At 36.1% G+C, this 27,673-nt stretch overlaps 1 protein-coding gene across 2 annotated transcripts; it reads right to left on the reverse strand.

Moving 5' to 3' along the window:
• Positions 1-218: 218 nt before the first annotated feature.
• On the reverse strand, positions 219-27,673 carry BIRC2 (baculoviral IAP repeat containing 2). Of its 2 annotated transcripts, none has more exons than XM_090265814.1 (9): positions 27,484-27,673; positions 24,134-26,279; positions 23,944-24,043; positions 18,133-18,211; positions 17,515-17,563; positions 3,447-3,689; positions 1,359-1,613; positions 1,042-1,083; positions 219-936 (listed from the first exon to the last, which is right to left on the reverse strand). In XM_090265814.1, the coding sequence occupies exons 2-9, from the start codon at positions 24,963-24,965 to the stop codon at positions 743-745; spliced, it is 1,794 nt and encodes a 597-aa protein (XP_090121940.1). In that variant the 5' UTR covers positions 24,966-26,279; positions 27,484-27,673; the 3' UTR covers positions 219-742. The 2 variants fall into 2 exon arrangements, with proteins under 2 accessions (XP_090121940.1, XP_090121941.1); XM_090265815.1 differs by lacking the exon at positions 27,484-27,673 and adding an exon at positions 27,360-27,440.

Raw genomic sequence — 27,673 nt, forward strand, 5'->3', positions numbered from 1 at the left:
CATCACAAGATGTCGATTGAACACGGGAGGAGACAGATACCGTGTCACTCCCGAGTTGGACTGCACAGCCATTCTCGGCGGTGCAGATAGACTCTTGAGAAGCTACACCATCGTCTCTCGAGACGGACGGCTGCCTACGACGATATCTCATTTAATCTTTATAACCCTTTGAAGACATATAAAGATTATTTTTTAAGAGAAAAAATTTTGATGATGTATTCTTTTTAAAGAAGTTTATTAAGATCCTTCTCACAAACAAGGAAAAAGCTTATTTACCAGTTAATGAAATAATTCTTATTCTACAACAGAAGTGAAAAACACCAAAGAGAATTTGGCACCATAACTTTGATGAACTCGAGTTTCTAGTTTCCAGTTCTTTTAAACTACACTCTTAATGTAGTACTCAATACTCAGAGCTTTTAGAAATACCAAATTCAGTCACCCCTGAAATGATACATAATAGCACTGAGACTACTTATGCCTTTACTTTCTCCTATGTTGACAAATGTACACTAACATAGCCCACCAAACATAAAATCTTCCATTTGATATAACAGGTTGAGATTAAATATGATATACGATACTGTATTTTTTAAAAACATTACTAGTAACAAAGCAATTAATCAGTAATTCTTTAATTACTAATTAAAGAATCAATATTCCTTTTTACTTCAGATGGTTTAAAAAATGTTCAACAATATTTTAAAGACTTTTACATACAGGCTAACATATAGCCTTTCTTTTATGAAAGAAATGTACGAACAGTACCCTTAATTATTCCCCTGCAAATGGGGCATTTTCTTAGAGAAGGGGCACATTCCTGGCACACTACCAGATGACCACAAGGAATGAATACAACAGAAACTTCTTTGTCCATACACACTTTACAAGTTCTTTCTTCTTGCAACCTCCTCAATTGTTCTTCCAGTGACAGACCTAGTAACAACAATAAAAATCTTTAGTGAAACTGAATTTCTACTTTAGCTCCCATTAAAAATATGAGTAATGATTCATGTTGGTCCTGTCTTAATTTTGTTTTACCTGAAACATCTTCTGTTGGAATATACTTCATATTTTTTTCCACTATGGAAAGAAAAACATACACAAAGCATCATTACCAAATATAACACTGCTTAACCTACTACCTGTTTTACTTACTATCTATTGAAAAACAGAGATTTCAGGTATGTATATTATCAGAAAATATTTAGCCATACTACTTGGGCAATAAGACTTCAGCTTTTTAGAACATGTTAAATTATAGACTATAGTTTGCTAATTAAATTTATTTTGTTTGTCAAATACAAAGATGAACGTAATTCCAAGTATTTCTAAAATAATTTTACTAAAAAACTCACCAAATAAGTTCTTATATAATGAAGAGTCGATTTCTTTTAGACAGCTTTTAAAGATGTTGGCAGCAGCATTTCCTTTAACTAAAACAGTATCAATGAGTTCTCTTGCTTGTAAAGGTATCTGTGTTTTTTGTTTAATTATATCATGTTCTTGTTTATTAATTATATTGGCCTTTAAAAGATTATCCAGGATAGGAAGAACACACGTCAACTGTTGAAAGAGAGCCATTCTATTCTTCCGAATTAATGACAAATCATCTTCATTTTAAGAAAAAAAGAAAAAAAAAAAACATTAGATTTTAAACTGCTCCAGTTATACTCATACCAACCCTACAAGCAATACAGGCACTAAATAAATAGGAACTTGAAAATGAAGGACTAATTTACTTGTTTGCACGTTAATGTCTCTCACTTGAAAAACTTCTAGGAGATCTAGCCAAGGCATATAATAAATGTACACAGAATCTGTTTGCATCCCTTTTTTAAGGCAATACATTTATATTCTTAGAAACCTATTTTTCCTTCATTCTGGTGAAAGCAAGCAGAGAATTTTAGAGGATAATAAAAATTTCCCTCCTCTGTACTTACCCCATATATTTATAATACTAATGCTACTTGCATTATATCACTTTACTTTTGTAAAAGTTTTTAAAATTTAAGTATAGTTGGTATAAAATTTTAAATTGATTTTTAGTTTCAGGTGTACAAGATAGTAATTAGACATTTATACCTTATCATATGATCACCCCACTAAAAATTGGGAGAAAACATGAAAAGACATTTCCCCAAGGACATACAGATGACCAACATAGAAATGAAAAGATTCTCAACATCACTAATCATCAGGGAAATGTAAATGAAAACTACAATGAGATACCACCTCGCACCAGTCAAAATGGCTACTATCACAGTTAACAAAGAGCATGTGCTGACCAGGATGAAGAGAAAAGGGAACCCCTGAGCACTCTTGGTAGGTATGGAAAACAGTATAGAGATTCCTCAAAAAATTAATAACAGATAAAGCATTCGACCCAGCAATTTCACTTCTCAGTATTTATTGAAAGCAAATGAAAACACTAATTCAAAAAGATTTATATCACTTTTATAAGCACTTTCATGCAAACTGTCTCACTTGATACAAAGAATCTGTCAGATAGGTATGACTGCTTCTCATTTTCAAATAGAAAGACTGAGGAAAAATAATGTGAAACTGCCCAAGGTCACAGAAAGAATCTATTACAGACCCAGGTCCTAGGGTTCTTTTCAACTCCATGCTTATGACACAGTACAGTAGTCCTCCTTTACCTGTGGTCCCACTTTCCACTGTTTCAGTTACTCATGGTCAACCACAGTCTAAATGCAGTGAATGGAAAATTCAAGAAATAAACAATTCACAGAGTTTTAAATTCTGCACCATTCAGAGGTGTGCTGAAATCTCACTGTCTCACCTGGGAAGTAAAAAATCCCTTTGTCCAGTGTACCCATGCGGTATACACTACCCACACAGTAATCACTAGATTTTCAGATCAACTGCCATGGTATTGCAGCACTTGTGTTCAAGTTAACCATAGTTTTACTCAATAATGGCCCCAAAGGCATTCACATAACTTTTATTATACCATCTTTGGATTGGACATGGGCTTCTCACCAAGTCCTAGGATTTCATCATCAATTATGTTTTTTGTATAAGGATTAGAGTCAAGTCCCATATTAAAAACATGATTTGAAAGAACTTTAAAAAGATAGGAATAAGACCTGCATTTAACTTTAAAATCTTGCTTTTTCAGAACAACTTAAATTTGTTATAAATAGTAAACAGAGCTCAAGAAGGGTTATGTTAAAATTCTCAGATTAGCATATATCAGAGAATCTTACTGGAAAATAAACAAATAAAAAAGGGCTACAGTCAATAGTTCTCAAGTAGTGTCGTCCACTGTCCACCGTGGAGAAGGGGACGTGCAGTTTGGAAATGACTAGAGGCTGCTATGAGCAGTTAGTGGAGAGACGAGGATGCTTACTGTCCTGTGACATGTGAGACAATCCTATGAGCCCCACTGAGAAATGATGCAGCTGACTAACATTCCCAGATACCTGATGCCATTTCTTCAGTTTGTCTTTCCTTTTCCTCTTGTCTTTTTTCATCTTCAGCATTAAGAAGTGCTGACACAATATCGTTAACTGTTTTGTAATTCTCTCCAGTTGTTAGGATTTTACTCTGAACTGTCTGTTTTATCAGGCTTCTACTGAAGCCCATTTCCAAAGCAGCTTTAACCACGGGTGTATTCATCATAACTGCATCTTCTGAAGAACTTTCTCCAGGTCCAAAATGAACAACTGTTTGAAAAGACATGTACAAATGTTAAATTCCACAAGAACAAATATATGTAGAAAAATATCTATGACATACGCTTTACTCCCACGCTGCTTATATCCTGGTAAGAGATGAGCTAGATATACCACTTACCAATAACTCCAACAAAAATTTAAACTTGTTCAGGATCAAATGAGAGTAATAATATGCTGTACTTAAAAAAAAAATTCCACTTCCCAGGCTACATTTCAGACCTACTTAATCATATAGCAGGGACGGGGCTTAGAAATCTGTCTTTTAAAAATTCCCCAAGCAATTCCAACGTACAGTCATTTTTAGAAACCAATATGCTATACTAATTTTAAAGTGAGAAATTATCTCACTTTAACCAGGAAAGTGGGAGAAATCAACAAAGACTACATGAAAAAAGTGGCATTAAAGTTCTGACATGGAGATAAACAGAACCTAAAGAGAGCAATAGATGAAACAGAGAGAATAACAAAGCTAGTTCATGCAAAATATGTCTACAGATACAAACAAATATGGTTAAAAAAGTAAACAAAGTCACATGATTTCAGATAGTGACAGATGCCCTGAATAAAGCAATGTTAGATGATTAAAACAAACCTGGAGGCAGGAGGGCAATTTAGATAAGGTAATCAGGGAAGCATTTTCTGATAACAGGATGAATCAACACTAGCCAATAAGTCACTCTATGAAAATTGCAAAGACAACCCTTCAAGACACTTTACTGCCATCTGCTGGAAAATTGTTATAATAAACATATAAATATACAATGGCTACAATGAGTACTGTGCTCCCTTGCTTAAACATATGTGGAAGCCCTGTCTGAAGAGAAAACAGCAGAACAAATATGTGATAAAAAGAAGCTAGCTATGGAAATATCTGAAAGAAGTCTTTCAAGCAGAGAGAAAAGCAAGTGTAAAATCTTAAGTCAAGAGTAAAGTTGGATATATTCAAGAAACAGAAAGAAGGTGGTGAAAGTGAGAGAGGAGGATCCCCAGATCATGTAGAGCCTTTCAAGAAGTTTATATTTCATTCTAAGTTTGCCAGAATATTCTAGGAGGGTTTCAAGCAAGCCACTGATAAAACCTGATTTCTTTTTTCAAAAGATGATTCTGGCAGCTTGGTGATATACTAAAATGAGGTAAAATGGAAACAGGGAGACCTGTTAGGATATTTTAATAGAAGATGAAGGCAGTTTGGATAAGTTGACAGGGGTGGAAATGAAGAAAATTTGTAAGATTAGGGACATATTATAAAGGTAGAGATTAAATGACTTCTAATACATATACAAGATGAAAGGACTTCTGTGTGTGTGAAGAACCTTCTATTTTTAAATTTATTTTTATTGTATTTTTTTCCATCACCATTTATCCCCCTTATACCCACCTCCCTCTGCAATCACCACATTGTTGTCCATGCCCATTAATCATTTTTGCTCATTCCCCCCAACCCTAACCTCACCCTCCATCCTGAGCTGTCAGCCTGCTCTCTATCTACGAATCGGTCTCTTGCTTGTTAGTTCGGTTTGTTCATTAGATTCCACATATGACTAAAATCATGAGATACTTGTCTTTTCTCTGACTGGCTTATTTCACTTAATGTTCCCCAGGTCTATGAATGTTGCAAAGGGTAAAACTTTATTCTTTTTAACAGCCAAGTGGTAGTCCATTGTGTAAATGTCCCATAGTTACATTATCCACGCATCTTACTAATGGACACTTGGGGTGCTTTCAAATCTTGGCAATTGTAAATAACACCCAATGAACATAGGGGTGCTTATATTCTTTCATATTAGTGCTTTGGGTTTCTTTGGATAAATTCCCAGAAATGGAGTCACTGGGTCATAAGGCAGTTCCATTTTTAATTTTTTGAGGTATCTCCATACTGTTTTCCATAGTGATTGCATCAGTCTGCATTCCCACCAACAGTGCAAAAGGGTTCCCTTATCTCCACATCCTTGCCAGCACTTGTTTGTTGATTTATTGATGGTAGCCATTCCAACCAGTGTGAGGTGTATTCCACTGTGGTTTTAAATTGCATTTCTCTGATGATTATTGACATTGACCATCTTTTCATATGATATTGGCCATCTGAATGTCCACTTGGGCGAAATGTCTATTCAGATATTTTGCCCATTTTTTAATTGGATTGTTTGGATTTTTTTTTGATGTTGAGTTTTATAAGTTCTTTATAAATTTTGGATATTAACCCCTTATCAGATGTATCAGCAAATATGTTCTCCCATTCAGTGGGTTATCTTTTTATTTTGTTGATGGTTTCCTTTGCTGTACAAAACCTTTTAGTTTGATACATTCCCATTTATTTATTTTCTCTTTTGTTTCCCTAGCTTGAGGAGATATATCAAATAAAATGTTGCTATGAGCGATGTCCAGATTTTACTGCCTATGTTTTCTTCTATGATTATTATGGTTTCAGATCTAAGATTTAAGTATTTAATCTATTCTTGTGTGTGGCATAAGAAGGTGGTCTAGTTTCATTTTTCTATACATATCTGTCCAGTCCTCCCAACACCATTTACTGAATAAACTATCTTTAGCCCAATGTATGTGCCTGCTTCCTCTGTCAAATACTAATTGACTATAAAGGCATGAGTTTATTTCTGGGCTCACTATTCTGTTCCACTGGGCTCACTATTCTGTTATGTCAGTACCATGCTGGTTTGATTACTATAGCCTTATAGTATAGTTTGATATTAAGTAGCATGATTCCTCCAACTTTGTTCTTCCTTCTTGGGGTCTTTTGTGGTTCCATAATTAAATATATAAGGTAAAGAGAAGAGTCAGGAATGATACCTACCTGAGTCAACTTTTGACCTTAGAAAGTGGGTTCCTTTAACAGAGATGGGGAAGACCAGGTCAGGAGCAGATTTGAGGGATGAAGGACCAGGAGAAAATGTTATAGCTAAGTAGAGATTTAAATACATAGTTGGACAAGCCAGCCTGAAGTTCAGGATAGAGAAATAAACTTGGCTTCAGTGTTGAGAGGTATTCCATCATTTAGAGGTTTGAAAAAGGAGCTATCAAAAGGAGATTGTTCATGTTCAACCAGGGAAAAACCAAGCATATGGTGTTTGGAAAGTCAAAGGATGATGTGTTAAGCCCTGAATGGTGTGACAGTGGGTTGGGCATCCTCCCACAAACTGAAAAGTTGCTCATTAATTTCCAGTCAGGGCACACACCTGGGATGTGAGCCAAGTTCCTGGTTGAGGGCATGCAAGAGGCAACCAACTGATTTTTCTCTCACACATAGATGTCTACCTCCCTCTTTTTCTCCCTCCCTTCCCCTCTCTCTAAAAATAAATAAGTAAAAAAAACATTTTTTTAAAGAGAGGCTACTACCGGCAAAGATGGAGGCCTAGACAGACATGCTGCATCTCCCTCAACAACTAAGAAGGAATAGAACTACCTCAAAACTAGAGACAATCAGAAGTTCCAGAAAATCAAGCTGCATGGAAGTCCAACAAATGGAGATATAAAAAAAAAATACTCATCCAGACAGGTAGGAGGGTGGAGCCGGGGAGGAAAGGATGCGGTGTGGTGGCAGCAGCGGCAGCAACAGCAGCAGTGGCAGGCCGGTGGAAAGCACAGTCACACATTTTAAAAGGTCGGGAGGGACACCTGAGGAGCGCTTCCAGCCCCAGACCACACCGTGTAGCTCATGGTTCCAGCGCCAGGGAAAATAAAGCCTCATTGCTTCTGACTGTGCAAACCAGTGGGGGTTGGGGCAGAGGAAGAAACTGCTGGTCTCTCAGCAGAGCCCACTTGTTTAAAGGGCCCAATGGTTCTAGAACATCTGCACACCCACCCACTCTGGGAATGACAGCCAGGGCAACAGCTGAGAGGCGCCATTACCATAGGGAAGTGGGAGAAGTTCCTGGAAAAGGGGTTAGTGTTGAGCAAGCAGCATTGTTCCTTCTCAGACTCCTCCCCCACATACAGCGCAACAATGTGGTAAAACAGGTCGCCCTATACCGACCAATACCTAAGGCTCTGCCCCTTACAACGTAACAGGAACAACAGTTCTACCTAAGACACAGAGGTAAACAAACACAGGAGCCTGTCAAGATAAGGAGACAAGAGAAGTATGGCCCAAAAGAGGAACAGATCAAGGTTCCAGAGGGAGAAGTAAACGATGGGGAGATAGCCAACCTAACAGATAGAGTTCAAAACACTGGTGATAAAGATACTCACAGGCTTGACAGATATGCTTGAGTACAGCAAATGCATAAGGGAAGAAGTGAAGGCTATGCTAAATGAAACGAAGGAAAATCCACACAAAACTGAGCAAAGGGAAAAAAAATTAGGACTACTGCAACAACATAATAAATAAAATATACTTAAGAAAAAGAGAGATGATGTCTTAAGAAGGATGAAGGAGAGTGATGTCAGCAAGACTGCCAAATAAGACGTTTTCCACTCATATCACCTCCCATCCCTGTCCACCCCAAATCAACAACAGGAGTCAATCCACAGACAAAAGTGTCTTTGTGGGCCCTGACCAGGAAGTTCAGTTAGTTGGAGAATTGTCCCATACACCAAAAGGTTGTGGGTGTGATTCCCAGTCAGGGCATATACCTAGGTTATAGGTTCTATCCTGGGTCCAAGCATATACAGGAGGCAACCTCTCTCTAAAATCAATAAAAATACCCTTGGTGAGAATTAAAAATCAGTAAATTAAATAATATAAATTGCCTTTGAGATCCAGCTAGATTATGAAACCGTCTAGCAGTCCAAGACCAAGGAGAACCATTTTAAGAAGAAAGGCCTATACCCAGGCAGCTGACTCACTGACCATGGTCCCAGCTACAGACCCAGAAACAGCTTCATAACCTTCAGGATGTGGCTACAATCCAATTTAACTTGGTCCTGTCTCTGATACAATACACGAAGAAAATGGAGAGGAGCCATGCCCACTTATGCTTTGGTGTAAAGACCTCAGTCTCAGATGTGGATACCGAAGTTGCCTATGGACCAGATCCAGCCATGGCCCAGGAGCCACTGGAGGTGAACTTGTCAAGACTGTACATTCTGAAAGGGCCTGGTAACTAGGTACCAACCCAACTCAGCTGCAATACACAAATAGTCATGCTACCACAGGGACCCAGCAAGAGACACTCCCAAACTAAGCACCTTAAGATCCTGAAAGGGTCCAATACTCAGCTTTAGTCCCTCTCAGCCAATGCCACAGCAGTACTTCTAGCAAAGAGACCTTGGGGGAGACATTCACATCTGTACCTCAGGAGATCCTGAAACTACTCCAGTCTTCTAACCAAGTTAGAGAGCAGTCTAGTCCACCAAGAGACCATCCGTGCGTCCAGAGCTAGGTCTACAGACATCAATCTTGGCTGAACCTGAAACAGTTCCTATTAAACAACAAATCCAGTGACTAGACAGCAGCCCCTCCAGGGACCTGAAGGAAGACACATTCACCTACACATCTGGTAACAGGCCTGCTATCCCAAGCCTAAATGTGGACACTTAAGCAGACCCTTGTCCCAACAACATCCTACTGAACAACGTACTGGAATTAGTCCCATCCACCATGGGACCAGATAGAATCCACACCAGCCCAAGCCCCAGTAACAAGCCCAGCAACCATGAATATCCCAAGAGACCCAAAAGAGCCTCATAACAACTGCAACCAAGCATGACTACAATCCAGAGGCAAATCCCATCAGCCAGGGTACCTAACATGAGGAGGTCTTCACCTGCCAAAACCGGTCTGTAAAGACTGGAAGAGTTGCTGGAAGGATCAAGTGCACAGTCACCAAGGCAAGGTTACACGTACCATGCAAATCAGGGAAGTATCACATCACCAAAGATGTGAGAGAGAGACATCAACTGGCTGCCTTCTTGTATACTCCCCAACCCGGGGATCGAGCCCCCAAACTAGATACGTGCCCTGACTAGCAATTAAACCTGCAGTCATTTGGTCTATGGGACAACACTCCTACCAACTGAGCCACACTGGCCAAGGCACAAATACTACATTTTTTAAAAGAATGAATAGCTGAAAATTTTACTAAATCTTGGGAGAGGTATAGATCCCCGGGAACAGTAAGCTCAAAAAACTCTAAGCAAGATCAACCCAAGGATTACTCCAAGACACATAATCAAAATTTTAAAAAGCCAAGAGTTATTCTTTCAAAGAAGCAAGAGGAAAACATCTCACATACCCGCTAAGGCTATCAGCAGATTTTTCTGCAGAAACCTTGCAGGCCAGGAGAGTCTGACTTAATATATCAAAGTGGTTAAAGATAAAAACCATCAACCATGCAAAATAATCCTTCAAAAATGAAGGATAGATAGACATTCCAGACAAACAAAATTGAGGTAGTTCATCAAAATAAGACCTGCCTTACTAGAACTGCTATGGGGATTTTTCTTCAAAAGGAAGGGACACTAAATAACAGCATAAAACATATAAAAGTATAAAACTTACTGGTAAAGGTAAATATAGTCAAAATCAGATTACCCTATACTGTCACAATGGAGTGTAAGTCACTTTTACCTCTAGAATGAAAGTTAAAAAACAACAACAACTATAGCTACAATAATTTACTCATGCATTAATAATATAAAAAAATATAAAATGTAAAAAAATGTAAAAGTATAACATCAGTAGTGGAAATGTAGGGTGAGAAGAAGTAAAAGTGAAGAGTTTTTGTATGTGATAGAGGATACATTATCAGCTTACAACAGACTTATAAGATGTTTCATGTAAGCCTCATGGTAGAACGGAAGACAATAAGAGAAGAAGAAATGAAAAAAAGAACTTGTAAAAAGTCAGAAAACAATTAAAATTGTAATAGTAAGTCCTTAACTACCAATAATTACTTTCAATGTAAACACACTAAATTTTCTGATAAGATACAGAATGGCTGAATGGATTAAAAAAGCAGGATTCAACCATATGCTGCCTATAAGAAACTCAATTTAGCTTTAAGGAAACAGGCTGAAAATAAACGTATGAAAAAAGATATTCGTGCAAATGGTGATAACAGAAAGAAATGAGGAGTGGCTATACTTACATCAAATAAAAGACTTTCAGTCAAAATCAGTAACAAAACAAAAAAATTCATTAGAGAGAGGTCAGTTCATCAAGAAGATATAACAATTGCAAATATAAATGCACCAAATATTAGTGTACCTAAATAGTTAAAGTAAATATTAACAGAAATAAAGAGAGAAATAATAGTAGGGGACTTCAATACTCCACTTTCAACACTGGATAAGTCATCCAGGCATAAAATTAACAAAGAAACAGCAAACCCAAATAACAGTATACACCCAATGGCCCTGACAGAAATACACAGAGCATTCCACCCAGTAGTAGCACCAGAAAACATTCTTCTCAAGCTCACATGGGACATTGTTCATGAGAAATCATGTGTCAGGCCAACCACAAAACAAATTTAAGAATACTGAAATCATATCAAGTATCCTTTCCAAACACAATGATATAAAACTAGAAATCAACAACAGGAAGAAAACTGAAGAAAAAAAAAAAAGTTCACAACACAGGAAAATTAAACAATACACTCCTGAACAACCAATGCAACAAAGAAATCAAAGAAAAATCAGGAAATATCTTTAAACATACAAAAACAAAAACAAAATGTACCAAAACTTAAAGAATGCAGCAAAAGCAGTTCTAAGAGGGAGGTTTACAACAATAATGCCTACATTAAAAAAAGGTTTCAAATAACCTAACTTTAAACATGATGAACTCAGAAAAAGAAACTAAGCCCTAGTTAGCAGAAGGAAGGAAATAACAAAGATTAGAGCAGAAATAAATGATAGACTGTAAAGAAAATAGAAAAAAAGAAACTAAAAACCATTTAGACTAAAAACCAGTTAGAAAAAAAGAGAAGATTCAAATTATAAATGAAAGAGAAGACATTACAAATGAAACACCAGAAATGCAAATGATCATAAGAGACTATTACAACAACTAAAGCTAGCACGTGCAAAAAACTGGATAGTCTAGATGAAACGAATCAGTTTCGAGAAACATGCAACTTACCAACACTGAATTGTAAAGAAATAGAAAATGTGAACAGAACAGTAACAACTAAGATAATTGAAGCAGTAATCAAAAACCTTCCAATAAAGACCAAGACCAGGTGGTTTACTGGTGAATTCTACCAATGATTAAAAAAAAAAAAAAAAAAATCACTGCTAATCCTTCTCAAACTACTCCAAAAAATTATAGAGGAGGGAAATCCCCAAACTCATTTATAAGGCTAGCATTACTCTGATACTAAAATCACTACTTGAAAGAACTATAGGTTAATATTCTTGATGAATACAGAAGTAAAAATCTCAATAGAACACTAACAAACAATTCAACAGCACATTAAAAGAATCATACATATGATAAAGTGGAATTTATCCTAGGATGCAAGAATAGTTCAATGCATGCAAATCAATAAACATAAATAATCGCCCTGGCTGGTATGGCCCAGTGGATTGAGTGCCAGCCTGCGAACCAAAGGGTTGCCAGTTTGATTCCCAGTCAGGGCACATGATTGGGTTATAGGCCAGGGTCCCGGATTGGGGGCAAGCAAGAGGCAACTACACTTTGACATTTCTCTCCCTCTCTTTCTTCCTTTCTTCCTCTCTCTCTAAAAATAAATAAATAAAATCTTAAAAAAAACAAAACAAAAACCATAACAATGACCACTTAAACAGAATAATAAAAAACATATCCTCTCAACAGATTCAGAAAAAGCATTTGAGAAATTCAATCCCTTTCATGATAGAAAGCTCTCAACAAATTGGGGATAGGAAAACATAGTTCACTATATTAAAGACCAATATTTCAAACCCACAGCTAACATACTCAATAGAGAAAAGCTCAAAGCTTTTCCTCTATCATCAGTAATAAGACAGAGGTGCACACTCTCACCATATTTATTCAACACAGTACACTGGAAATCCTAGTCAGAGCATTTAGGCAACAAAAGAAATAAAAGGCATCCAAGTAGGAAAGGAAGAAGAACAATTGTCTCTGTTTGCTGATGACATGATCTTATACATAGAAAACCTTACAGATTCCACCAAAAATCTGTTAGAAATGCCAAATTCAGTAAAACTGTAGTAAATTCAGTTTAAAGAAACAAAACCATAAAAATCAGTTGCATTTCTATACACTAACAATGAAACATACCTGAGAGAGAAATAAAGAAAATGCCAGTTGCTATAGTGTAAAAAATAATAATTATATCTCAATTTAAAAACAATAAAAAAACTTAAGGTAGCCCATGTTCATAGACCAAAAGAATTAATATTATTAAAATATCCACACTACCAAAAACCATGTATAGATTAAATACATTCACCATCAAAATTCCAATGGTACTTTTTCACAAAAATAGAACAACAATCCTGAAATTCATATAGAACCACAATTGACCCCAAATAGCCAAAGCAAACATCAGAAAAAAGAACAAAGCTGAGAGTATCACACTTCCTGGCTTCAAACTATATTACAAAGCTCTAGAAATCAAAATAATATGGTACTGGCATAAAAACACACACACAGACCAATGGCACAGAACAGAGACCAGAAATAAATCCATGCACATAAAGAAAATTAATATTTAACAAAGGATCCAAGAATATTCAGTGAGGAAAAGAGTCTTGTCAAATGCTACTTGGGAAAACCGATATTCACATGCAGAAGAATGAAACTGGACCCCTGTCTTATACCATTCACAAAAATTAATTCTATGGCTTAAAAAGTAAAATTTTAGACTTGAAACCATAAAACTCCTCCTAGAAGAGAAAAACTCCTTGACATTGGCCTTAGCTATGATTTTTTTTGGATATAACACCAGAAGCACAAACAACAAATGCAAAAATCAACAAGTGGGACAACATCAAACTAAAAATCTGCTCAGCAAAGGAAATCATTAACAAAATGAAGAGGCAATACACAAAATGGAAAAAAATTTTGCAGACAATGTATCATCCAAAATACATAAGGAACGCATACAAGTCAATAGCAAAAAAAAACAAAAAACAAAAAAACAACCCAATTAAAAAATGGGCAGAGGACTTGAAGAGACATTTTCCAAAGGTATATAAATGGCCATTAGGTACATAAAGAGATGCTCAATATCACTAATCATTAGCAAATGCATATAAAAAAACAATGAAATGTCATTTCACACCTGTTAGAATGGCTATTACCAAAAAAAGGTCAGAGATAAGTTATGGTCATGCTGTGGAGTAAAGGGAACCCCTTCTGCACTGTTGATGGGAATGTAAATTGGTGCATCCTTTCTGGAAGACAGTATGGAAGTTTCTCAGAAAATTAAAAATAGAGCTTCTATATGATCCAACAATCTCACTTCCATGCATATATCTGAAGGAAAATAAATTGCTATCTTGAAGAGATATCTGCACCCTCATGTTCACTGGACATAACCTCTAAATGTCCATCACCAAATGAATGAATAAAGAAAATGTGGCTATAAATATATGTGTGTGTATATATAATTTACCCAATAAAAAGAATGAAATCTTGCAATTGGTGACAACATGGGTGGACCTTATGAGTAAGTTCTGTAGACCTAATAATACAGCACGGTGACAACAGTCAACAATACTGTGTTATAAAGTTACTAAGAGTAAATTTCATTATGTGAGGTGACAGACGTGTTAACTAATCTTAATTTGGTAACCATTTTGCAGTACAGTATGTGTATCAAATCATGACGCTATACACCTTAAATTTACACAACACCATAGGTCAATTCTACTTTAATAAAGCTGGGGCAGCATGGGAAGGGGAATAAAGCACTCAATTGCTTCAAACGCAGATAACTGGACAAGTGGTAGATTTGCAAAGACGGTGGTTCTTGATGACCCTGACAGAAACTGTTTAGTAGAACTAGTGAAAGAAAGAATGAAAGGTGAAGAAGAAAATTAGCACAAATAAATCTTTTTAGGCATTTTGTTGTATTTAGAAGCAGAGAAATGAGACAACTGCTGGAAAAAGACATACGTTCAAGGGAAGGTTTTCTTAGGACTGGCAACAGTATATTTTATATGTATGCTGAAATAAATGAGTCAAGAGACAGAAAAATCGATGATGTGAGAGAGAAAGGGTAGATTACTGCCAAAGATTGTTCTTAAGTTGGCAAAAGGAGATGAGATTCAAAGGAAAGAGTGGAAGAGTTGGGTTTGGATAAGGGTAAGTACAATGTGTACTTTATAAAAAAACAAAGTAGAGTATGTTGGTACATTACGAAGACTGTAGTTTTTTGCTGGTGAGAAGATGGAGTTCTCCTTTGATTCTTTTCATTCTCTCAGTGAAACAAGGTTATGAGCTGAGAATAAGGTAGGAAACAATATTAAAAACTGTGAGGACTGGAGGGCATTAGGATGGAAGAGTTGGCTCCCTCTCTCTCAGCGGAGAGTGAATGGCAAGAATCCATCTTGGACACCCGCCCCACACAAAGCGCCACAGTGTGGTGAGACGGGTAGCCCAGTAGTGACAGTGCACAGGGCTCCGCCCCCTATAGCACAGGAAGTGTGACAGCCCCGCCCAGGAAGCAAAGGTAAACAAAAACTGTCAGGATGGCACAAATCATGATAGAGATCCCAATCACACAGCTGACCAGACAGCAAATATATGATCTATCGAATCAGCAGATAGGAAATCTTCCTGAGGCTCAGTACAGATCTATAGTTATAAGAAAGCTTACAGACCTAACAGCAGATCTTAAACAAGATGGGGAAGGAATGAAGGCTAGTCCTGCTGAAATGAACAAAAACACATACAAAACAAGTGGTAAGGGAAGGAAAACCAGGGATCAAATCAACAAATCGGGACGTAGGGAAGGAACAAACAGTCAACCAGTACAGTAAGAGGAAACGAAAAGTGAGGAAAATGAGGAGAGGCTCAGAAACCTCTGGGACAGCTATAAGTGGGCCAACATCCAAATCATAGGGTTGCCGGAAGGTGATTAAGAACTAGAAATGGAAAAATTATGTGAAAAAATAATGAAGCAGAACTTCCCGAACTTGGGGAAGGAAATGGAATTACAGGTCCAGGAAGCACAGAGATTTCCAAATACACTCGACCCAGGGAGAACTACACCAAGACACATTATAATCAAAATGTTAAAAAATAAGGATAAAGAGAGAATCTTAAAAGCAGCAAGAGAGAAGAAGAGAATTATGTAGAAAGGGGTATCAATAAGACTATCAGCTGATTTCACAAAGGAGACTGCAGGCAAGAAGGGACTGGCAAGAAATATTCAAAGTAATGAAAAGCAAAAACCTACAGCCATGAATACTCTATCCAGCAAAGCTGTCATTCAGAATAGAAGGGCAGAGAAAGTGCTTCCAGGACAAAGTAAAACAGAAGGAGTTCATCAGATCAAAACCACTGTTATGTGAGATGCTAAAGGGACTTGTTTAGGAGAAGGAGGATCAAAACTATGAACATTAAAATGAAAACTGTACCACAACAACCAACAACAGAAGCTAGGGAATTGAAACAAAGGCAAACTAAGTAGGCGACGAGAGTGGGAAAAGAACTATAGGTATGGGGAACATATTGGGGGGAGGTCAGCAGGGAGGGGGAAGGGGGAAAGGAAGGGAGATGGTGCAGGAATTAAGAAGCATAGTAGAAGGGAGTGGAGTAGATAGGAAGATGTTGAGAAGACCTACATGCACAACCAATGGGCATGGACTAAGGGGGGGAGGGGACAACTGGAGGGAGGGGGGTCACTGGGTAGAGGAGAACAAAAGGAAAAGAAATTGGGACAACTGTAACAGCATAATCAATAAAACATATTTAAAATATAAAAAAGAATAGTCAGCACTACTGTCATATTTTTTTTTCTAGCTCTATTATACAGGAGATGGTTATCACATACCCAACCAAACAACTATTGTTCTTTTCCAAGTCAAATACTACTCAAATCCTAAATAATCTTCCTGAGCCATGGTTTCTAGGACTCATGTATCTTATAATCTTCTGGTCCTGCTACCAATCTGCCAATATAGTCCTCTTTGAAATGGTGTGCCAAGTACAGAATACTCCTTTCTAAACACGATTAGTACAGAAATCAGTGAACTATTATCTTCATGATTTTGGACACCAAAACATGTATATACACTAAATCAGCGGTCCCCAACCTTTTTGGCACCAGGGACTGGTTTCATGGAAAACAATTTTTCCATGGACCAGGGTGAGGAGCATGAGGCGGGATGGTTTCAGGATGATTCAAGCACATTACATTCAAGCTCACTTCCTGCTGTGAGGCCCAATTCCTAACAGGCCCAGACTGGTTCTAGTCCTCAGCCTGGAGGTTGGGGACCCCTGAACTAAATGACAGATATGGCTAAAATTAAGTACTAACCAGAAGATATACTTCTTATCCTTGCACCAAAATACTATATACCTGACAAATACTTAACATCTAGCCCAATTCCTAAATCATATGTGAACTGGGTCTTTTCAAACATGCTAGGTTATAGCAAACAACTTTTCCTCTTTGGAGGCCTTATTATTTGCATATTGCTTTGGTATTCTTTGAGCTATTTGTTACAGTTCTTTTTCTTCTACATGTGTCTTGTCTCCCACATGAATGTCAGTACTCTAAGACTAGTGTACTGCTAAGGATCCTCTAACAATGTCATGAATATTAGTCGACACGTAATATTAGTTAACTTCCAGTTTTTTTTTTCTATGACCTCAGAAATCCTTTGTTTACATATTTTCATTCCCAACATTCTTATGAAAATTACCATTTTATATCTGAAGTACTTTCATACATACTTGGTGGATCAGCATTTTCTTCTCCAGGAGTGTCTGAGGTTGACAACAGCTATGAAACAAGAGAAAAATTAATAGGTAAAGTCAGAAATCTCAAACCACCTGCACAAAGCAACATTAAAATAAGTTTTCCTTATGTAATGTGCATACCCTTTCGAAAACTGGGAAATTTACATAATACTTCACTTTGCTTTAACCTTTATCATCATAAAAATTTTCTTAAAATTTACCTACTTCCAAATTAGAATTCAAGTATTTTTCTAGTTTCAGGAAGTAGCAAAAAATAATAATGATTTCTCATTGCTTTTAGAAAGTCATATTTCGGCTGTACCATTCTCCAAGGTTCCAAATTCCTGACAATGTATTTTCTGGAAAAGATGGAGGAGACACTAAAGAGTCCCCTCCAACCTTACCACAAATTATATATTAGTATTTTGTGATTTTCAAAAAACTGGAAACAAAAGACAATCTAATTTTAAGCCCTTCAGCAAGGTAGTTAAAAAAAATAAAAATTAAAAGTATTAATATGGCTACAAAACCTGTAACTATCACTTCTAACAATATTTCTTGTGATTATTATTTAGGAGAATTCAATGTTGTCGATCATAAAAATTTATTTACCTGTTCAAGAAGATGAGGATATCTAGCTTGAATTTCATCAACAAATTCCTGTCCTTTCATGCGTATCAAGAACTCACATCTGAAACATAAGAGGAAAATTATTTTTAAAATTTTTTTATATCAAAAATATTACCTGATCATTCTAAAAACTGGCTTTCATGCTCTTTGTACCCCATAATATAAATACTTTAAATCACAACATAGTACACATACAAACCTGACAGGAACAAAATTCTCATAAAGTACTACAGACTCTTACTGCGTGTTGATGCATTGTGATATTTTCTTTTTAATTCCACTAACACAGTAACAACAATAAAATGACCTCGACCTACAAAGGAGAACAAGGTGAGGTGTGAAAAATGTCGTTTCAGACAATTTACTTTTGGGGCTTAACACAGTTTCAGAAACTATAACACAGTATTCCTAAAAATGTGATCTTTCACAATATAATAACTAATAATCTTTCTCCAGTGTCCACTTTTCCATTACATTTAAAGTAGAAACCTTCCCTCCAAAAAAAATTCAATCAAATATTTTCATCTATATGTAATGTGACAGTGTTTTCCAAATACTTGTTTTTAAATTATTAGGGTTTCCCAAAGGTGTTGCAGGAAGTTCACATCAAAGCTGTTTCCATTTCATTCCTTTTGTTTTCAACAAATGGTGCTAAACAACTAGACACCCATATGCAATGAATAATAAACATCAATATATGCCCATACTATACACAAAAATAAACCATATACGTAAACGTAAAATGTAAAACACAGAAGAAAACATAAAAGAAAATCTTTCTATCCTTATGTTAGGTACAGATTAAGATATCACAGCATAATCCATAAAAGATAAAATTAATAAACTGACATCAAAATTAAAGTCTGCTCATCAAAAGACACTGTTAACCCTGCAGAGGTCACAACTATCTAAAAGCTACAAAGCTCTTTTCTTAAATATTGTTACATATATCAGGTGCACAGGTTCAAGGTCATGGCTAGCTGCGTGTCTGTACATGACTAATGTTAAGCCATAATGTTTAAGTTGTCAATTCAGTTATAACACGTATTTTGTGAGGGTGTGATATTTGACAGTAAATTGTATCTGAGAGATACTACAAACTTCAAAGTCAGTGTTGGTGTAATTTTCTTTTTTTTTCCATTTACTGTTGAAAATGGCTGGAAAAACATACTGATTCCACAAGCCAAGAGATGCTGAAGAACTTAAGCGAATGTGAAAATAGAAGCGATTTAGAAGATGAAGATTATGTATGTGGAAGCTCCTTCAGAAGATTTAGATACCAAGCAAGATATTCTAGTGAAGTAAGTGAAGATGAATTAGACATGAATGAACGGTATATTTTTGGAAAGGAAAAAGAATCAAAGTGAAGGAAAAATCCATTAAGACAAATTAGAAAATAGGCACAGAATATTTTGTGTCAACTTCCGTTAGTTTGTCCAAATGCAAAAAATGCCAAGACAGAACTTGAAACTAGAAAAGGCTTTATTATTTATCTAAATTATATTTTAGATCTAATCGTATTATATACAAATACATTGACTTTACCTCGAGTCAATTTTCATGAGAAAGAGATGCCAAACAAATAAGACAAATCTGTATTGAAAGCATTTTTAGGTCTCATATCTAGCTGGTTTACATAGAAGCAACTGGCTAAATTACAGGCCTTATGGGTTACAGATGGTAGTTGAATTGAACTGTTTAGGCTTACAATATCTTTACATATGGAGATTTAGATTTATTCATAATTTAACAGGTTTGATGACAAATTTACCCACTTAGAATGCCTGAAAGTGGACAAAATAGCGGCTGTGGGAGACATTTTCTTAGCGTTTGTAGAAAATGGTCAATTATGCTTCTCTATGGGACAGAATGTAACAATAGACCAAATGTTACCGGAATTTAGAGGCAAATATGGGTTTAGACAATATATTCCACCAAGTCCAATAAATATGGTATAAAATTTTTGTTATGGTCAAGTCTAAAGTATTTTACACAGGAAATCTTGAGAATATATGCCAGTAAGCAGCCTGAAGGTCCTTACTTGATTAGCAATAAACCAGCAGACATAATCAAGAGACATGCAGAACCCATTTACTCATCAGGACATAATAACATTACAGCAGATAACTGGCTCACTGATAAAAATCTTATCTCAAACTTAAAAAAGAAGCAACTTTCATATGTAGGTACTATTTGTTAAGAATAAACCCCAACTACCCCTTGAATTTGTGTTTTTCAAACAGAGGCCAAAAAAATCCAACTTATTTGCTTCTGGTGCAGATTGCACACTTGTATCTCATATATTCAAAAAGGGAAAAAACAAAATTTTAGTTTCAAGCATGCATTTCAATGACACTGTATATTTAGATTTGTAAAAGCCTGACATAATAGAAAATTACAACCAAACGAAGAGTTGACACTGTGGACCAAATGATAGGTCCATATAATGTGGCCAGGAACACCAGAAGATGGCCTTGGTTATTTTCTACACAATTCTGAATATTGCAGGAATAAATGCTCAGACTATTCATATACATGCTGAACAGCAATGTGAAAATAAGGAGAATATTTATTAGAAATCTCGTAACACAGTTAAATGTCAGAACAAATAAAAAGGCATTCAGAAATCTCTACAGGTGTGCATAAAGCCTTTACACTTGAGATGTCATCAATTTCAAACACAAATTGAAGGAAATTCTAATGATGACAAAGATACGGCTCCCTTGAGAAGCAGAAAAAGAAGATGTGTTAGGTGCTATGCACCCAAAACAAGTCGCTTATCAAAATACTTTTGCAAGTGTTGTGAAAAGTATTTATGTCTTTAGCATAGCAATATTGTCTGTGATGACTGTTAAAAAAGTTTTTGCAAAGCCAACTATTGAAGATTCTAATTAATATTAAAGACCTTTTTTGGCCCTGGATGGGGTGGCTCAGTGGATTGAGTGCCAGCCTGAGAACCAAAGGGTTGTTGGTTCAATTCCCAGTTAGGGCACATGCCTGGGTTGTGGGCCAGGTCCCCAGTTGGGTGCGCCCAACACATTTATGTTTCCCTCTATCTCTCCCTCCCTTCCACTACCTCTAAAAATAAACAATCTAAAAAAAAAAAATACATTAAAAGAAAAAGTCTGCAGTTCCAAAGAGGGTCCTCACCTGACCATGCTGTAGAACAGCTATAGGTCTCATACCTTGTCAGTGGAAATTTTACATTTTAAGTACTACAGCTATTTCAAAACACAATTTAGAAGTTTCTTATAAAGTTAAAACAAAAACTTGCCATACAACTTACCAATCACACTTGGACATGTTTACCCAAGAAAAATAAAAACATGCATCCACAAATGTTTATTAATGTTTAGAGTAGCATTATTTATTATTGCTCCAAACTGGAAACAACTCAAATGTCCTTCAACTGGTGGATGGGTAAAATTAGTAATCATATGCAGATCATATGCATACTCAAGAATCAAGTTTATCATGCAAATAACATAGCTAGTTGTCACTGTGTTTTGATCTTTAGATAGTTTAAAATTTTTTATTATCCTGGGACTGATTACTTTATACTCACAATGATTAAAGACAGGAAGTATAATAAATTCTGACTGCCCCATATTTCCACCTTCTCTAATAAATTCCATGAAGATAATTTTTGTGTGTCTTATTCACTGTTAAATCACCAGCATCTAAAATAATTTCCATTAGACATTCAAATATTTGATAAAGAAATAAATGAACAAAGAAATAAATGAACTGTTTAAAACATAGTAATAACAATTATCCATTTTGGTTTTTTATTTACTGAGATGAAAGATTACCACAATGGAAATTTGTTGTATTTATAAATGTTTACAAAAAACACCCCAAAGCTTTTTCCCTTATTTAACCATTTAAAGCAAAACATAAGTTACAAAAATAAACCAAGATTTTATTTTGTTTTGTTTTATACAGAACAAAATACAGCTATTCAAACACTAGAACTGAAAAACTACTTTGTCTTTTTCATACAGTACAGTTAAATTTCAAATTATATGTACACAATCCCATAGAGTCAAACATAATTGTAATTTAACATTCTGAATGGGCCCTGGCTGGTGTGGTTCAGTGGAGTGAATGTTGGCCTGAGAACCAAAGGGTTGCCAGTTCAATTCCCAGGCAGGGCACATGCCAGGGTTGCAGCCAGGTCCCCAGCTGGGGGAGTGCAAGATGCAACCACACATTGATGTTTCTCTCCCTCTCTTTCTCTCTTTCTTCCCTTCCCTCTAAAAATAAATAAATGAAATCTTTAAAAATATAAAAATGAAAATAAAATAAAATATTCTGACCAGTGTAACTCTGTTGGGCGTCATCCTGCAAAGCAAAAGTCGCTGGTTTGATTCTCAGTCAGGGCATATGCCTAAATTGCAGGTTCAGTTCCTGACTGGGTTGCATACGAGAAGCAACTGATCAATGTTTCTCTCTCACATTGATGTTTCTCTCCCTCCCTTACTGTCTCTCTAATAAGTATATAAATACTAAAAAAAAAATTCTGACAGTAAAACATGCTCCTTCCTATATAAATTATTTGAAGTAGACAAAACATATCACTTTTCAGAGTTGTAAAGTCAAATTTATTTTATATGTTATGAATATTAAGATATAATTTTATTTTATTTTTTAGTATCTTTTATTTTGTATATTTTATTATGTTGTTACAATAGTTCCAATTATTTTCCCCCTTTGCACCCCTCCGCCCAGTACCCTCCTTATGAATATTAAAGATATAATTTTAAAACACTTCTAACAATTAAAATATTTGTTATTCAATTTTTTAATCTTACACAAAAATGACAAAACGATCTTTTAATTTCCTGAAGGGGTTCAAGAGATTCCTCATATTGTGAAAGGCACTCACAGATCAAAACATCAATGTCATACAATTCTATTTATAAGAGGTTCTAGAGTAGTAAAATTCATAGACACATAGTAGAACAGTGGCTGCCTGGGGGGCCAAGTAAAGGCTGAGTTAGTGTAATGAGTACCAAGATTCAGTTTGAGAAGATGAATGGTAATAATGGTTGAGAAATAATATGAATGTTTTTAATGCCACATAACTTAAAAATGTTTAAAATTATAAATTTTACATTATGATTATTTTACCACAATTTAAAAAATAATTATCTAGTCCAACTCCTTCAATTTACAGGTGGCTCAAAGGCATCACACAATTTGTTCAAGTTCACATAGCTACTCCATAACAAAAACAGAACTTCTATCTCCACTAACAACACTGCCTCTAAGTTCTTTCTAAAAATAGGAAATACTGCTAGAGACAAAGGAATAATGTGACATAAGATAAAATAGTGCAGAAAAATTATTTACAATTATGAGACTTAACAATCACATTTTATTATATGCATTTATATTTATCTTATTCGTAGATCCGTTTTCTGTCACTTCTTGTTTTCCTTTTCCCTTCTTACCAACTTATGTTCTTTTTGTTGTATTTTACATACCTTTAATCTTTAAGTCTCCTTAAAGCAAAATGGAAACTATATAAATGAAATGTATGGCCATAACAGTAAATGAGTCATCAAGTTAAACTATATCCTGAATACATGGCCTACAAAAAAAGAAAGTACACAGAACATTCTACAACATTTTCAATCAAAATAATTTATGTTTAAATTGGGAGTTTTAAAAGGCTAATTCCCCAATAGCATAAGAGGAACTTTATTATATTGGGATGTAAACTTAAGCTTGCAAGGATGCCTACTTCTTTAAGCAGTTTTGTGTAGGAATATCTTTAAAAACAATTACCTTGGAAACCACTTGGCATGTTCTACCCATGGGTCATCTCCAGGTTCCCAACACCTTAAGCCACCATCACAACAAAAGCATTTGACATCATCATTGCGACCTTAAGAAAACAAAACTAAAATTGAATACACGTTCTAACATATAAATCAAAATTAATTAGATAAAATGTAGAGCTATGTTAGTTTCTTACCCACATAATAGAAACCAGCACTTGCAAGCTGCTCAGGTTGAACTGGAACACTAGACGGCCAGTACATAAATGTTCTCAGACGGGCTGCATGTGTCTGCATGCTCAAATTTGAAATGCTAAACCTCAGCGTTTCTAGAGAATTTTCCAAAAATGGACAGCTTGGGAAATGTCTCCGGTGTTCTGACATAGCATCATCCTTTGGTTCCCAGTTACTTAGTGTCCCACCACAAGCAAAGCAGGCTACCCTATCTCCAGGTCCTATGTAATAAAAACCAGCTTTTGCCAATTCTGATGGTGACAAAAAGGTTAATGGCCACATATGGTAAGTAAGAAATCTAGCTTGTTCAGTACTCATTGCATAACTGTAGGGATTAGTCCTCAGTGGAGAGATATCTTCAACTGCTCTAGAATTAATAGGGTTTGATGAAAGGTTGGTGTAAGTACTGAAAGAGCCACTTTGTCCCAAAGTGGGAGATAATGGATGCGCAACACTGTTTCTCATTGGAGAAGTATTCTTAAAGATGGATTCCAAACTAGTAACAGAAACAAGATTCTGAACAAAGCTACAGCTAGGAAAGAGCTGTTTATGCTTTTCAATAGGATTGTCTCCTTGTTTCCAGTTATCCAACATCAGGCCACAGCAAAAACATTTGACTTTGTCATTCACACCAGTGTAGTAAAAACCAGCACGAGCAAGACTCCTTTCGGACACAGGAATGCCAGTGGGGAAAGTCGAATATGTAGACATTCTGTAGAGTTCACATGAAAAGTCGTATTTCATTTTGTGTTTGCTGTCGATTGTCCAATTTGACAAGATCGTGCTATGTTCCATTGTACTCTTAATTTTTTGATACAAGGGACCTGCGACAAGTCATTGGGAGGTAGTTTTGTGCATGAGTGATTTTACTTTTTAATGGGTAAAAACTCACATGAAATTTCTCATCTCTTCACACTAAATTAGAATTTTACTATAAAAAAGAATCAAATGATAGACACCTATTTAAAATTTACTATACATACTTTTCTGGATTTATACCTGAGTTTACACTCAGGGATGAATATCCCTTCTAAATTACCAAGATACTTTGTAGTACTCTTTGAGATTATATTAACTCTTTTAGGTAACTAAGGTGCTATCAGCTCATTATTTGGTATAACACTAACATAATGGTCTGAAAGAAATTGACATACTTTTGAAAATATTTAAAACTCCTTGACTTTTCAAGGAGGTTTATACTCCCAAAATTTTAAACCACAGAATACCTAAATTATACCTTTATTTTGCTTTTGGTTACAAGCTACAAAGCCCGGATAGCAAGTCAATTACTTAATATGCTAGAAGAGGGAAAAACTATAGGCCAGCTTCTTTCACCACAAGCACTTTAATATGATTTACCTCCATGCCCCAAATCTTGTTTTAGGCTAGTAACAATAAGTCTTCATGGGGTCACATTATCTACAGGCTAATTTCACACAACTTATTATCATAGTATTTACTTAAGTGGGTTACATTAGTTTCAGATAACTTGTGAGCAACATCAACTTATGTTGAACTTATGCCTATTATATCATGTATGATGTCAAATGAAATGAATTTTGCTTAAAACAAACTGTTAATTTTTCTACCTTTGTTAATAACTGTCTATATATGTTTCCATTTCCTGCAGCATCAATAGTCTTTCTTCCTAACTTTGCATACCACTTTACTATTATACTTGATGAACTGATGGTATTTTCTCCATAAACTTAACTAGTTAACCATAAAGTTTCCCCAGCAGAAACTTTCTACACTGCATTTAAAAATTATTTGAGGATCATGCATCTATAATACCATTAATTTTGTAATTAAAGATAAGTCAATTTATCAAGATACAGCTTGTCCTTTCTAGTATTATCACAAATGCCTAATAAAATATTCTATTACCAACAGAATTACTTATACATAATGTATCAGTAATTAACCCTACTAGCCTTCTTTCTGAAAACCCTTCATGTTTTAAAAATACATGTAATTCATACACAAAATTACACTCCACAGAATTCAAGCTATATCCCTTTATAAAGTTTCTGGGTCTCCATAATGGGATTTATTATTGCAGCAGGAAAAAAATTAGAGGAAAAAAGCAGTATCTTCAAAGCTGTAAATCTGGGGAAGAAAAAAAATAACACTGTTTTAGGAAACTACTTTTATAGTAAAGAGCATTTATAGATCATTCAGTTCATTCAATGAAGTCTAAAAACGATTTACACTTTAGGTAATATATCTTAAGTCCAGCGATCTGTGACCTAAACTTTCTAATGGGAAAAGCTTTAATTAAAATAAATGCAATGTAGCCCCCTTAACACTAAGTATATACATATTTTTAAAAAAACAACTTTACAGACAGATGGACATTTTCTTATAGGAAAATATTTTATCCTTGGTCTCCTCCCTTTTTCTGGTGACGACTTTTTAATAGTTTAAGGATAGTATCTCTGGCAAAAGGAGACAGTGGTGAAAAAGAGACTGACTACACCCCATCAGCAATAGTGGTGCAATAACTAAGAGAGTAACGTTGTCTCTCTAGGTCTAGGCAAACTGACCAGTAAGAGTGAAATGCATCAGAAAGGCATTAAGGTAAATCCTTAAGCTCTACAATTCCCTCCCAATTCCAAAGCAACAGCAACAGAAAGCACCTCAAAAACAAAACGCAGCACAAAGGCCTGTGAAACACTGGCCTTGGGAACGTGACTGACCACTTGCACAAATGCTTTCGTTACACCAGGCCTTGATATTACATCTTTAAATTATAAACTTTTACCCACAAGAACCGTAGTGTGAATTTTGCCCTCTTTATGCAAACTCTAGCTAGGTGGGAGGACAGACTGGAAGAAAAAAGAACAGCAACTATGGGATTTACCCATTAATTTCCAGGTGTTATTTCACACAGCACACAAAGGACCACTAAAGCGGCGAAGCACAGTTGAACCTTAAACAGGGTATCTCGCAGCCACAGAACTGCCTTGGTTTCAACAAATTAAAAAGAATACCGAGGGTTAAATTTAAAACCCTGCCAACGCTGAGAGAAAACATCTTGGTCAAAGTCTAACGGCCGGAAAGTGGGCGGCGGCCAGGGAAAGGATGCAAATAGATCAATTTTTAAAAATTATTTTCGACTGCAAGTCTTGGAGTCGCAGCTTGCGTATAAATAAAAGCCTAGGAAAAAGGAGAGACCAGAGCACTCACTGGACGCTCGACCCCCGGGCCCTGTCTCGCCTCGACCCGCCGCAGCTTCTGGGAAATGGGCCTTGGGGGCCCACGCGCCCCAACCCGCCTCCCGCGGCCTGGGCCCGGAAGGAGCTGCACTTACCTCAGTACAGGCGCACACACACGGAAACGGCGCGACTGCCTGGCGGCCTCCACACACACACACACACACACACACACACACACACACACACACACAGACAAGAGAAGCGGAGCAGACACCAGCTACTGCGCGGCCGGCTCCGATCCAACGCTCTCGAAGCCCCCCACGCAAGCAGGGCCAACACCGACGC

Source organism: Furipterus horrens, unplaced genomic scaffold (assembly GCF_987537825.1).
Source record: "Furipterus horrens unplaced genomic scaffold, mFurHor1.1.pri manual_scaffold_2, whole genome shotgun sequence".
NCBI classification, from domain to species: domain Eukaryota; kingdom Metazoa; phylum Chordata; class Mammalia; order Chiroptera; family Furipteridae; genus Furipterus; species Furipterus horrens.

Coding starts and splice junctions, on each gene's coding strand:
- BIRC2 (XM_090265814.1), bottom strand. CDS start 24,965: ATGGAACATAGCACGATCTTGTCAAATTGGACAATCGACAGCAAACAC. Junction 1,084..1,358: donor ATTATATAAGAACTTATTTG/GTGAGTTTTTTA, acceptor TTCTTTCCATAG/TGGAAAAAAATATGAAGTAT. Junction 937..1,041: donor TCCAACAGAAGATGTTTCAG/GTAAAACAAAAT, acceptor TGTTGTTACTAG/GTCTGTCACTGGAAGAACAA.